Source organism: Nesoenas mayeri, assembly GCF_963082525.1.
Source record: "Nesoenas mayeri genome assembly, chromosome: 8".
NCBI classification, from domain to species: domain Eukaryota; kingdom Metazoa; phylum Chordata; class Aves; order Columbiformes; family Columbidae; genus Nesoenas; species Nesoenas mayeri.
In genome coordinates this window covers 22,800,051-22,812,497 of record NC_137554.1, presented here as the reverse complement: position 1 = coordinate 22,812,497, position 12,447 = coordinate 22,800,051, and the positions used below count along the sequence as shown (strand labels likewise).

At 40.1% G+C, this 12,447-nt stretch overlaps 1 protein-coding gene across 4 annotated transcripts in view; it reads left to right on the top strand.

Annotated features, from left to right (window-relative positions):
• DAB1 (DAB adaptor protein 1) overlaps window positions 1-12,447 on the top strand; it is a gene marked incomplete at both ends in the record, with an annotated part of 111,120 nt that overhangs the window by 86,498 nt on the left and 12,175 nt on the right. For 2 of the 4 annotated variants that reach the window (XM_080348392.1, XM_080348393.1), the window contains 3 exons: window positions 6,521-6,577; window positions 9,436-9,498; window positions 10,521-10,629. In XM_080348392.1, coding sequence (XP_080204518.1) covers window positions 6,521-6,577; window positions 9,436-9,498; window positions 10,521-10,629 — 229 coding nt within the window. The remainder of the gene's footprint in view (window positions 1-6,520; window positions 6,578-9,435; window positions 9,499-10,520; window positions 10,630-12,447) is intronic. The other 2 variants (XM_080348395.1, XM_080348394.1) reach the window with 1 other exon arrangement.

Here is a 12,447-nt window from a genome sequence, read left to right as displayed (position 1 = left end):
GCTGGTACCAGCTACGTGGAAAATACTAAACTAGAGTGGAATGGACAGGGAGGAACTGGGCTGTCTCAGGGGCAAGGCATGGGAGGAGCAGATGGAGTTGGGCTGGACTTGAGCCCACTCAGGTCTAGAAACCTGATCTTTCTGCCTGAACTAGGAAGCTGCATTTAGGAAAGCTCAGTTTTAATTCTGGCTGGGATGACAGTGCTGTTTGCAGGTCTGATTTGTTCAGAGGAGGTGTGCCTGGAGTCACCTGGAAGACATGGGCAGACTTTGCCCAACCAGCTCACACAGAAAGTTGATCCCTGGAGTAATGGCAAAATGTCTGGCGATAAAGTTGCTTAGAGCAGCTTTCCAGATAACTCTGAGCATCCTCTGCATAGTGAATTCTTTCTATGACGCTTGGCCTGGAGAAGAGCTTTGTAACTCTAGCTTTTCCCTAATTTTGCCTCAGTGGCTTTACAGAAACAGCTTGCAGACTGGTGACATTGACTTCAGCCTCCACGACCCAGTTTTCAGGATCAAATTTTCAAACATGAGAAGAGGAGGAGTGCACAGGCCCAGTCTCTGACTATCTGTGCCTGCAAAGCCATCCATTTCTATTTACCTTTGCTAGAAGATGTGTTCAAATGCCTTGCCTTAATTGTGCTCGATTAAACCCCACGTACAAGGTTTAACATCATGATGCGAGACCTGCATTTTTAACAGACACAGGTAGTTGTTGCAAAATTTGAAAATACATTAGTTTGCTACAATAATGTCTTGTGTCATGTGTTTCTTTGATGTTTTAGTGGGCTGCTGCTATTTTTTTTTTTAGAGAGAAGTGGATATGCATAGTGGTATCTGCAGTGTAGACATTACACTAACTGTTCTCAGAAGATGCTGTGCAGCACTGGAAATACCTCTGCTCTGTGTGCGCCTCCTCCCAGCTTGCCTTTTGATTTAATACCAGTATTAACTGCTGGCTTATAATGGAAACATTTAGCACCATGCCAAAGGTAACATCTCAGCGCTGGAGGTGAGATGTTGTTGTCACAGACATGTCTTCAAGAGCGAGACTTGTGCAGTAGCAGGAGGCCTTTATTGTAACAGCCTCTGCACACATCAGCCGCTTCTGTCCATCTGCTGTGTGGGTACCATCACCTCTGCATCCTCCATCACCTTCCCTGTGATAGCCTCTGGGCAGTTGTGGCAGATGTGCTATGTGCATTCTGCATCAGTTTGGGGAGAAGCTGTCGTAATTATTTGTGGATTCACTGAGTCCTATCCTATGTTATTAAGTACAGAAGTACACAGGTTTTGGATTTTTTGCTTGCCAAAACTCAAAAGATTTAAAGGTTTGGAAAATACCAGAGTGATGCGGTATTCGATAATGAAAATAGAAATAATTTGTTTCTTAAGCTTGGTTGTAGCTCCAGTCACCTGTCATTTTGAAAAGCATTAGGTAGACCTGTATAACTGACCTTGCAAGTAAATTAAAATAGTAAATTTGGGGTTATTTCTAACTCTCTTCCATTGTTTATTCCCTGCAAGCATCCAGAGCTGTTTCTGCCATCATACTCTAGAAGTGGAGTTTTACTCCCATGTGGAAGTTTGGATTCTCATCATCACTTGTCTCTCCGGCCTGCAATTAAAGAATGCCATCGCATGTCACCAGGGCTGGCTGCATGGTGCCACCCGGGTGGTACCGTAGTCCCCTGACATTACAGAATTCATCTTTCCCCATCTGAACTCTTACCGTCTTCTGTGCCACTGTCCTTGTTCCAGTTTTCCCCAGGGAGACTGGTAGAGCTACACGCTAGGAACAAAAGGTGCCTTACTTTCAGAAATACATCTTCAGGCAAGAAATGCAACTGATGCCAGTGAACATGTCTGGCAGTAACTCTGGATGGAAACCACATTGAGCCAGCCAGAATCTTGTTGTTGGTCCCTGATTTTCCTGTTCAGACACAATTCCTCATGCTGAAATGAAATTTGGTGCAGGCTGGCTTTAGCCACTCCATCAGCTGAAATGTTTTGCTCCAGTTTTCCACTGAATGGAAAAAGATGATTGATTTTAATATCATTGCATTGCATCAACCACATGCAATAAATTGCATGTATTTGTAAAGGTACCTACATCTAAAGCCATGCTTATGTTTCTAGAAGACAGATGTCAAGGCCTATTACTGCATAGTATATGTAAATTACAACAGCTTTTGTAGCTTACGTCAACAATTTGAAAGCCTCAGTATTTAGTTCAACAACATAGTGATATTTCTGGACTTGAAGCATTTCTTTTAAATACATGAGACGTGACTGGTGTATGTATACCATGCTCTCAGAACCCACTGCGTAGGGTCTGGAGAAGATACTGAGGAGGTGACCTTTGGTGGTGCTGGGACCTTTGCACCAGCATCCTCTGTGCTTTGGAAAGTCTAATTATCTTGAGTGTTGTGTTGCCTGGAAGCAGCATGGGGCTGGCTCTAAGAGTCATTCTTTTGGACTCCTGATTTATTAGAGTCTGTCACAACAGTGGTAGTTGAAACATTTTAAATATCATTTCCTATAGGAGTAAATAGCTAAATTACACAGGGAATTCAGAATTAAGTTTCCTTCAAATGAAGAGAAAATAAACAAGTGAGTAAGTGTATATTTTGATCATATAAGAGATCCTTAATTTAAAGGAAGCTATTGAGCAACAGTGAAGCAATTCACTCAAACACTCCTCAGTAGTCTATTATGTCCATTATCCTTAACCATCCACCTATTTAGCTGTGCAGGCTTGACTAACAGCATTTTTAACCAGCATTTCCAGTGCCTCCCAGTGAAAAAGTAAAGGAAACGGGTCAGTTGGTGAATGCAATGAAGCTCAAGGCTACCGTGAAGATTGATACATCATACCAAAGTCAGTACTTGGGTTTATTACTTCAAATAAAAATACAGAGGAGAAGAATCACCTAAAGACGAATTCTCGTGACAAGAGTTACCCTATGAAACTGGAAAGAGAAATTTTAAATAGGAGGGTTCCTGCGTCTCACAGGATTCTGAGCACTGGAACCCTGTGTAAGTGACTGATGTCCAAATGCAGGTATGTTGGATAAAAATCAATTAGTGTAGTTTTATGGCTGCTCCTGTTGCTGATCTGACCTGTACTGTTTGGAAACCACCCTGAATGTTCACTGCAGCCTTGCAACTAAGAGGTTGTGCCTGCTATAGTGGTGAAAATCTGGGTTGATGGTAATACCAGGACTGCAGTTTGCTCTGTCATGGGAAAGTTTACAGCATTTGGGCATCTTTAGGATCTGTAGAAGGCTGGAGATTGCAAAGGCATTGACTTTTTCTTCATACATATCTTCTTCCGTGTATGCTCTTCAATTATAAAGTAATTAAGCAATTCTTTGTTGAATTATCATGCTACTCCATTAATCCAACAGTAGTTTTACAGGAAAACAATATATTTGTTGGATGTTTTCAGTGTGTGTCAACCTACTAGATGTAGTTTGATTATCAGTTTTGATGTGCGCTTTCATTGTAGTTCTAATTGGTTTTTAGAATGAATTGCAGTTAATTAGCAAGCTCCTTGCAGCTCATGGTGCTCATAGTAATATCAACATTTGTGGTATAAGGTTGTGCAAATAACTGGAACTTTGCTTAAATAAAACAATTATTTGAACCATCAGAAAAAATATTTGACATAGCCAAAATATTTACATTTTCAACTAAAATAAGAACAAAAATCTTTAATTTGACTAATGATTTGACTTGTCATTAGACTTTCAGTGTAAAATACTTGTTAGAAAAAGGGGGATTGGAAATGCAGAGAGGCAGCATGGTTGGATGATCCCTCTTTTCTCTCTGGGACCGAGTGGTAGGGCACTTACCCTGAGCGCAGAAACCAAGTTTAAATCCCTCTGCTGTCATAAGAGATCTGAATAGCTAATACCCAGCGCAAAGGTTAATTACTAACTGCTGGTTATTTGCTATATTTAGTATCCTTCATACTCTTTTTTTTTTTTTTTTTACTTGCTGAGCTCTGTATCAGAGTACAAATTAATTACTATGTGGTGGGTTTTTCCTGCTTTTTAAGCATCATCTTTGCTTCATTCTCTGAGATTTCAGTGTTTTGTAAGATGCTTCTTTTACTGTCTCGTTTGCAAAAGTATAGCAATATTAAGCAGGTTTTCCTGTGTTGTAAGTCAGTGTAGACCCCTTACTTTTTGTAAAACCAGGCTGAGTAACAGAAGTCGAATATTCTCGCTTGTTATATTTAGGAGTGAAAGAAGTAAGGTGCTTCACACTTCTATGAGTGCAAGAGTCCTGTCTTAGATTTCCCTTTTAAAACTTGAACCTTCAGCATTGTTTAGAAAAGATGTTTTTCAGACTACTTGGTGGTCAGAGGGAATATGGTAGTGGAGGTGAATCGAGTTGTGTTCAGGTTTATGAAAGCTGCAGTTTACTTATCATTGCTTCTGTACTCTTGGTTTTCTCCAGCTCTTGGATAACATGTTTTTTCTTTAGTGAATAGTGAAAAGTGTCACAAGGAATTTCATTACCAGCTGGAGTGGTTCAAAAAGCTTGCTGCTGCTTTAAGAAGCCAGATTTACATATTTCATGTTTAAAAGATTTACAATATGTCTCACATGCCTGTATAGAAAGATGGAGCTTTCATTATAGGTTTAATGGCACTGTGATACAAGGATTAATACCCTTCCCTCCGCCTCGGTCTGTGCGGCTGGTCGCTAGTGCCTGATGTGTTCCTGGTTGACTAAGCTGTAGGGGTGTGTTCATATTCAAGGAGATGCATTTTTTAATAATTAAAGCAAGCTTTTACATCACTCTGTGGAGAAGTGCACAGACAGCAAGCCTAGAGAAAGATCCAGAACTGGAGCATCTTTCCAGGCTTCTAGTTATTTTCTGTCGTGCACTGGGGAAGGAGGGAGAGGGTTGTCCTTAATTGCGAAAGTTAAGCACTTTGTATCGAAAAGCCGAACCGGAGTAAGGCTCAAAGGGCCAAATTCTGTGCTCAGTAGCCGTGTTGCAGCCTTGGCTGTTCCATGCTCTAACAGACTGGGATATCTCACCCTTATCTCACCAGTGTGTGATGCAGAACACGAGCTGGTGGAACATGCAGCTCAAGTGCTACATGATAATTGGGCACTTGGGGATGCACCGTGACAAGTTGGGCAAATGTTTTCTGTGAGGTCCCGCTGTAGCACAGGTGGGAATTTCTAATGGCCCATCAAATGCCTTGCACATCTTCCCTCTGTGCCGAGACACGGTTGTTTCACAGCTGGTTTCACAGAGCAATGGGGGTGACCGGGGCAGGATCTGCTTCCCAGCGACATGAGCTGCATCCCAGGATGCTGGAGGATGGAGGACTAAACAAGGGGGCTGTCAGAACAGAAAGTGATTAACTACTGGCCAAAACTGATCCATCCTGAAGATGTAAACCCTTCTATGTTAGTTTTAAGAATATTTTCAAAGTCTGTGGAGTTCTCTGAATAAGCGGACACGGCTTTTTCACATTTTCCTTACCTGGGGTTGGGGGGGAACACACTGGTGGCTCAGGACTGGGTCCTTTCCTGGTTGTGCGTGATGGCATTTTCTTCCTTTAGCTTTGCCTTTTGCCAGTTGTTTTTATTTATTCAGGTCTATGATTAGATCTGGTGGGGGGGGAAGAAATTAATTTATAGGCTGTTTCTGAGATATTTTTAAACTTTGTTTGAAGGCAACATGCAATTACTGGCTGATAAGTTGTATGAAGCTTCTCGGTCATCTAAGATTTGATCTTTGATAACTTGCTGTTATGTTTGTTTCTTAAGCAGTAAAGTCTCTAATGCTTCAGTAAATGTTATCTGAAATTTAGCATTCTGATGACACTGAGGTCATAATTTGTGTTAAATATGTAGACAGATATAGATATCTATGTATGTGCTGGCATTATGCTCCCACATACAATTAATTACACACAAACTATGGATTTAAATGTAACTTGAATTGACTTATGTAAGTAACTTTTTAAATTACTACCAAAAGTAAATACGTATCTTAAATATGTTTACGTTGATGTTATACTTATCCTAGTTAAGAGGAAGCTGTGTTTTTCTGCAAATGGTGCTTTTAGTGCTTTTGTTGTCCAAAATTCAATATATTTTTTCCCCCGAGGACGTTAAGTCCTTTCTTGCACCAAGCCGATGAATAATTCCATTAATGTAAGCAGGATCAGACTTCACTGGGTATGCTTATTGCTGAATTAATAAATATATGGGAAAATAAATAGTTATGATGCAAGCAGTGAAATTGCCTTATACACCAAAAGATGAGTTTGAGCACAAATGAAGGATATGTTTGCCCCACATCCCAGCAGCATTCAAACTCACCGTTTTGACTGTGTGATTTCATCTCTGTGCTCACTGCAAGGTGGAAAGGGTTTTCATTTCAATACTGAAGTCAATAATTATGGAGGTTATCATTTTCATGCTCAGAAATTCATGTCATTTTCATAAATCATTCATTTCATTTCATAAATCATGCTTTACAGCTGGAGAATGGAAACTTATTGCTGGACATTGATGAAAATCTTGTTTCAGTCACTCAGGTAAGGTTGTGACACTAAAAATATTTTAAGGAAATATAGATGAAATCACCTATAGGAATAATGCAATTTGAAAACGTTCAGCTTGGGATTAACTTCACTGGAATGTAGCTAATATCAGGTGTGAATAATTTAAAAAAGCTTAATGGGTGGAACGAGTTCTGTAGTGACAGTGAAATCACAAAAATAAAAGATAACTATTTGGTGACCAGAATCTCTTATGCTGCAAGTGGGTAAAACTATGTCTGTGTCAGAGAAGTTGCATTCGTTTATTCAGGCTGAGAATTGAGTTGTAGAAATAAACTAGATCCAGAATCCAGAGCTGAACCATTTGGGACTTTAAAATCCCACCTCTAAGTGTTGCTGTTTAAGACTGTCTCTAGTAAGTAATAATGAAGTTGCATTCCCACTAAATTTCTATTTACGTTATCTGGTGTAGTTCCGTAGCTCCTGTTGGATGTAAGGTTGCTATTCTGTGAGAAATAATTCCCCTGTAAATATATTCGTTTTCCTTGGGGAATGTTGTGAATGAGGATTTATTACAACAACTGGTGAAGTCAGCTTTCCTATCGCTCTCTCCAGCTGCCTGTTTAGAAATCCATCTGCAGAGTTTCTCTTAAGAGCTTTAACAGAATTATATCTGCGAAGAGTTTCCAAAGATCCATCACCTCGAAGCACTCTGAAAATTAGTATTATTCCCATTTTACAAGGGTATCGAGGCACAGAGATCTGAGTTGCCACCTTTCAAATACATACCATTTAGTCCTGAGTTCTAAAGTATACTCACTATCAATTTTCAGTATTGATATGTAAGGTATAATATTTTTTCCAGAAAAAATTTATAACTTCTCAGACAGTTTCTCTTTGTTTGTGTAACCACATATGCCCTGCACTTTCACATCCTCTCTGGTTTGCTGTCCTACTTCCTCACCTGGGATGGAAGCACTGGGGGAGCCTTTGCTCATGGCTTCCTTGAAGGGACACATGCTTTTTCTTAGCAAGCCAGAGAGGAGAAAACAGTGAAAAACTCACTAGTTTCCTGGAGGAAAAGGGCAGATTTAGGGGTGGTGCTGAACATGCAATTTGGAGAGATGAGAAGAAAGTGGCTCCTTCTGTAATTTGGTGTCACCTGGCATCTCTGGAGTCAGCAGTGCCTACAGGAGGCTTGAGGTGATTTCCAAACAAGTGCTGCTGTTGTCATTATTCCAACTTTTCTGGGCATTTTAACAATACACACACTGCAGAAGTGACTTATGGGCTTTTCTTTTGCAGAAGTGACTTCTAGCAGTATTTTAGTAATGTACACTAGAATCGGTATACCCTGAAGAAAACATGGATTTTCTTATTTCTTACTGCTTCCATTTCCACACATACACTTAGAGGGACGCATAAGCCCATAAGAAGAAAATGTTGTCATAGCACTAAAGCAATGTGATCTATTTAATATAAGACATGTGAAGAAATGTGAAATAATGCACCCCTAGGTGCATCATTAGACGTAAGCCTGAGAACCATCTAAGCTGCTTGACAAATTCCAGGTCTAAGTGATGGTAGCACTGCTTTTGTATATGAGAATAGAGATTGGATTGCAAAAATGTGTAAACCTTTGCAATTATTATACTTTGAATGACAGTCTTATTTCTTAAAGGATCATTTGTAATAGAAGGTTGAGGGAGGGAAAGTAATTGTAGGGTCATCTTACTCCTTTGGTAGTTTGTAAAGACTGACCAGCCAGTGTGATTAATGCCTAAAGCAGCTGCCTTTCTAGGTCAAGACTCAACTGGATTTCAAACCTATGTATGTGATAGGAGGCTGCAAAGTTTTATGTGCCTAAGCTGGGGAGGAGACTCAATGAACTGAATTAAGATTTGCATTAAGTCTGGTTCATAATGAGAATTGTGGCTTGCCAGACATGTGGGAGTAATTGAGTATGATACTGGGAAGAAGGAAAGCCAGTAAGCAGAAGGTAGTGGAGAAGGAATAATTCTGGAGTTCCCATCAAAGCTTTCCAGAACAACCACCCTGATAAGGATGGTAGGTGGGTTTTAGGTTTCCTGCAGAGCTATAATGGATCTGTGCTTTTCCATCCCTGGACTCCAGCTCAACTGATTCGCAGATGGGTGGAAGAGTGTGATTTTTCTCCAGAACATGTGAAGGAGCTTTGATTATGCAGCCACTCACTGTGCTCTTTATTATGAAAGTGCTTTTACTCTTCTGGTCCAGTTAAGTGAGACCTATATGGATGACCTATTTTGAGATCAAACTGAAGGATGCCCTGAGAAAACATTTCTAGCATGAGTTAAATGTAGAACTACAAACTTGAAACAACCCAGTTGTGTGTCCTTCTTCAAGTCCACTTATGCAGGTCACAGCTGTCTCATGGGCAAGGGGAAATGAGGCAGCACGTTAAAAGCCTTTCCCTTCTGTATCCTTCTGTCACCTCCACAGTCTGCTGCTGTATTTTAAGAGCTTGTAGTGGGGGTTCAGAAAAGGAGACAGGGAAGAGGACTGGCCGTAAATCATGCTTGGTGCTCACCGATGTTAGGAGCGGAGCAGTAATGCATCCAGTCCTATTCTGGATAGTTTTTCCATGCTTAATTCATTTTTTTTATGGTGGAGCACTCCCTACAGAATCATTTTATAGGGTCAGCTGCTGGCTATTTGAGTCCGTCATCAATATCAAAATACCACAGCTTGAACCCATGTGTTTCCTCCATATGGGACTTGAGATTTGAAGCCTCTTGGGGGATTTATATTGCTAGCTGTTTCTAGTTAACTTTACAAGTTGTAACTGGTTAAGTCATGGTTTCTTCTCCTCAAAAGATAAATGGGAATGTTTGTGGTTTTTTTTCTCTTCACAGGCTGTTACCCAACTAGAGCTTTTTGGGGACATGTCCACTCCTCCTGATGTAACCTCTCCCCCTGTGAGTACCCAGGGAAATGGAACTGTGCATTTTTCTACATGTTCTTTTCAGCACATTTGTTGAGCACATTTACAATTCAGGTCATCAGCCATTCCAATAGGGAAGATTTCAAAGCAGTTTTTATGCTGCGAGAAAATAAAACAGAAGCAAATTGAAGGTAGAGTCACTGCTTCGTGATGATGTGCAAAAATATCTTCAATTTTTATTCTTCTGATAGAGGGCTAGGTGTCACAAAAGATATAACCTGAGCTGCAGATCTGCTTCCCTGGTGTTTATCTGAGGTGCACGCTTCACTGCACTCTGTCTCTCCACTGCTCTGCAGGAGGATCCGGTTCCAGCCGTATAAATCACATCTCTTTGGTTCCACCAAGCACATAGCCCAGAATTGCTGGTGAAGGAAGACAAAACAGTAAAAAGAGAGAGATGGCTGAATGTGTTTTGAGGGCAAAGAAAATTTTCTCAGCCCCAGATCTCCAGAGTATCCTGCAGCGTGTTTGGGACTAGATGTTCAAAGTCCTCTCTCCTCATCCTTAGCTTACTCAATGGGATTGTGTTTCTCCTTTAATGTAGAGCTGTGGTTCTGGTCCTGTTAGTTATTTGGAAGCAATAATTATTCGCTTTTCCATAGATCCTGCAGATACTTCATTTGCCTTTACTGTTTCTTACGTTAATGCCATGGTCACTGACTCTACTGGTTGTCACATAACACCTGGAATCACAAGTTTGTGTGTTCTAGAGAAAGAAATTATGTCAATATTTTGCCCGTGATGCATTCCAGGCAAATTTTTTTACTTTTTTCCTCTGGTACAAAGTCTCTCGTTATCTTTCTTTTTCTCCTGCCTCCAGCAAATTCTGATACTCTTATTTCTATTGCTCCTTTCATTCTACATCTTCCTGTTCTTTTTTCTTTCTTTTCTCCAGACTTGTATCTTTAGAGTTACGGATGATGTGACAGCAAAGTATGTGCTGCAGAAGCTGCAGCTGATATGTCATCATTGTATTTTATTCCTGTTTTCTTGCAGACTCCTGCTACTCCAGGTGATGCCTTTATCCCATCTTCATCCCAGTCACTCCCTGCTAGTACAGACATGTTTGGTTCTGTACCATTCAGTACTGCTGCCGTACCCTCAGGTAAGAAATCTGCTGGAAATAAAGGCTCAACTCAAATGTGATTTGTTCTCGACTCTGGTTTGCATTTCAGTACTCAAGCCATTAATTTAGTGTAGTGGAAATGGGGAAGGATTTTGAGGACAGTACTGCAGGGCAAGGCAAAACAAGTCTTGAAGAAGCAGGGAATATTTTATTTTGAATTTACCCGCATTTTTAGACACAAAGGCCAAAAAAGTCACTGGGAGTTGAACAATAGTTCGGCCATCTCAGTAACACACTTTGCAGATACAGTAGCAAGAGAGAAAAAAGCATTTAGTTTAGCTTTGCCTTTTTTTTTTTTTTTCAGTAGCAATGAATATCCTGTGCTGTCTCCAGTAAACAGAGAATGAGACATGGAGAATTTGAGTGCCTTTCAATGGTATTCCACTTAGGCAAATGCTGCTGTTTCCTGTAGACATTTCTGTGTTCCTCAAAGGGCTCAAAATTCAAAAGCTGATCCCTGCCTGGGATATTTGGAGCACTTGCAGCTCCACTTAGGAAAAAAAAGGAGGAGGAGTGCCTTGAATCATTCAACAGTGACTTTCTAATTGGATAACTCCTTCTCTGATGAGCTCAGATTAGCCACTGCATCTCAGAAAGGTTACACTGATGGTGAAGCGTTTGGAGATAATGTCAGATGAAAACCCTCATGGCTTGGATGAGGTTACAGTGGGGGCAAGATAAAAGGACATCTGGAGAATCCATCGTAGGCATCTATAGAAATAGATATGTATCTGAGTGAATGTTCCTTTCATCAGTCATTAATTTGATCTTTCAAAGTTCAACTTCTGTTTTTTATTTTACTGTAGGCTTTTCACTTTACAATTTTGCAACTACCCTTACATTGAGCTTTGCAAAACAGCCTAGAAATAAAGTCAAGAGGAAAAGCTACATGAGGACTGAGAAGAACACCTGGGTTAGAAACAGGAGTTTTAAAGCTATAACAGTATTAAAAAGTAAAAGAGGGTTTTTTTATTGTAACGTATTAGCAGTAAATCTGTAATTTAAACATGAAACAGCATATCTGTAAAGTATAAAAAAATCTATCAGTGGAACATAATTGTATTATATGGTTTAATTTGTAAAATTTTTTACAGTATTAGTTTCAGGGGTTTTTTTTCATTGTAAATAACAAAGCACCTGATAATATAATTCCTACACAGTCAAATTCTTGTTAGCTTGAAAAGGGTTCAGGTCTGACAGAAAGCAGTTATAATTTTAGTTTTAATCTTTAATTTCCTCCAAAACTAGAGAGGTTTTATGCTAGCATAATACCTGAAGCAGATTTTTGTTATTGGGTATGTAGTACAGCAGAAACTCAGGATGTTCTCAAGTAACTGGATCATAAATAAATGTGTTTGGTTGTTGTTTTTTGGTTGGTTGTTTCTTGGGTTTTTTTAAAAATCTGAATTAATCCAGACTCTCTCTTTTTATTACGCAATTTGGGACATTTGCTTTGCTTTTCAGAGTCCCAGTGGTTTGCACTGTAGCTGTGTCAGAAGAGGTTGCACAGAATCTCTTGCAAGAAGGTCGAGGGCCATTGGGCTGTCCTCTAACATCTAGAAAGATGCTTCCCTGTATCTTAGAACCAGTTTTGTAGCTGGGTCATTGGCAGAAGTTGACTGGTGTTCGAGTCACTCTCCCCAGCAAAAAATAAAATTGAAAAGGCTGAGAAACTGCTGCAAAGTTATGCAGAGGGGAGGGAGTCCTGGCCATCCTCTTCCTTCCCTCTGGCTGCTGAGTTTTTATCTCTGAAATTATTAATTCCATCCCAGCCTGAGCCAGAGCATCACGTTTGGT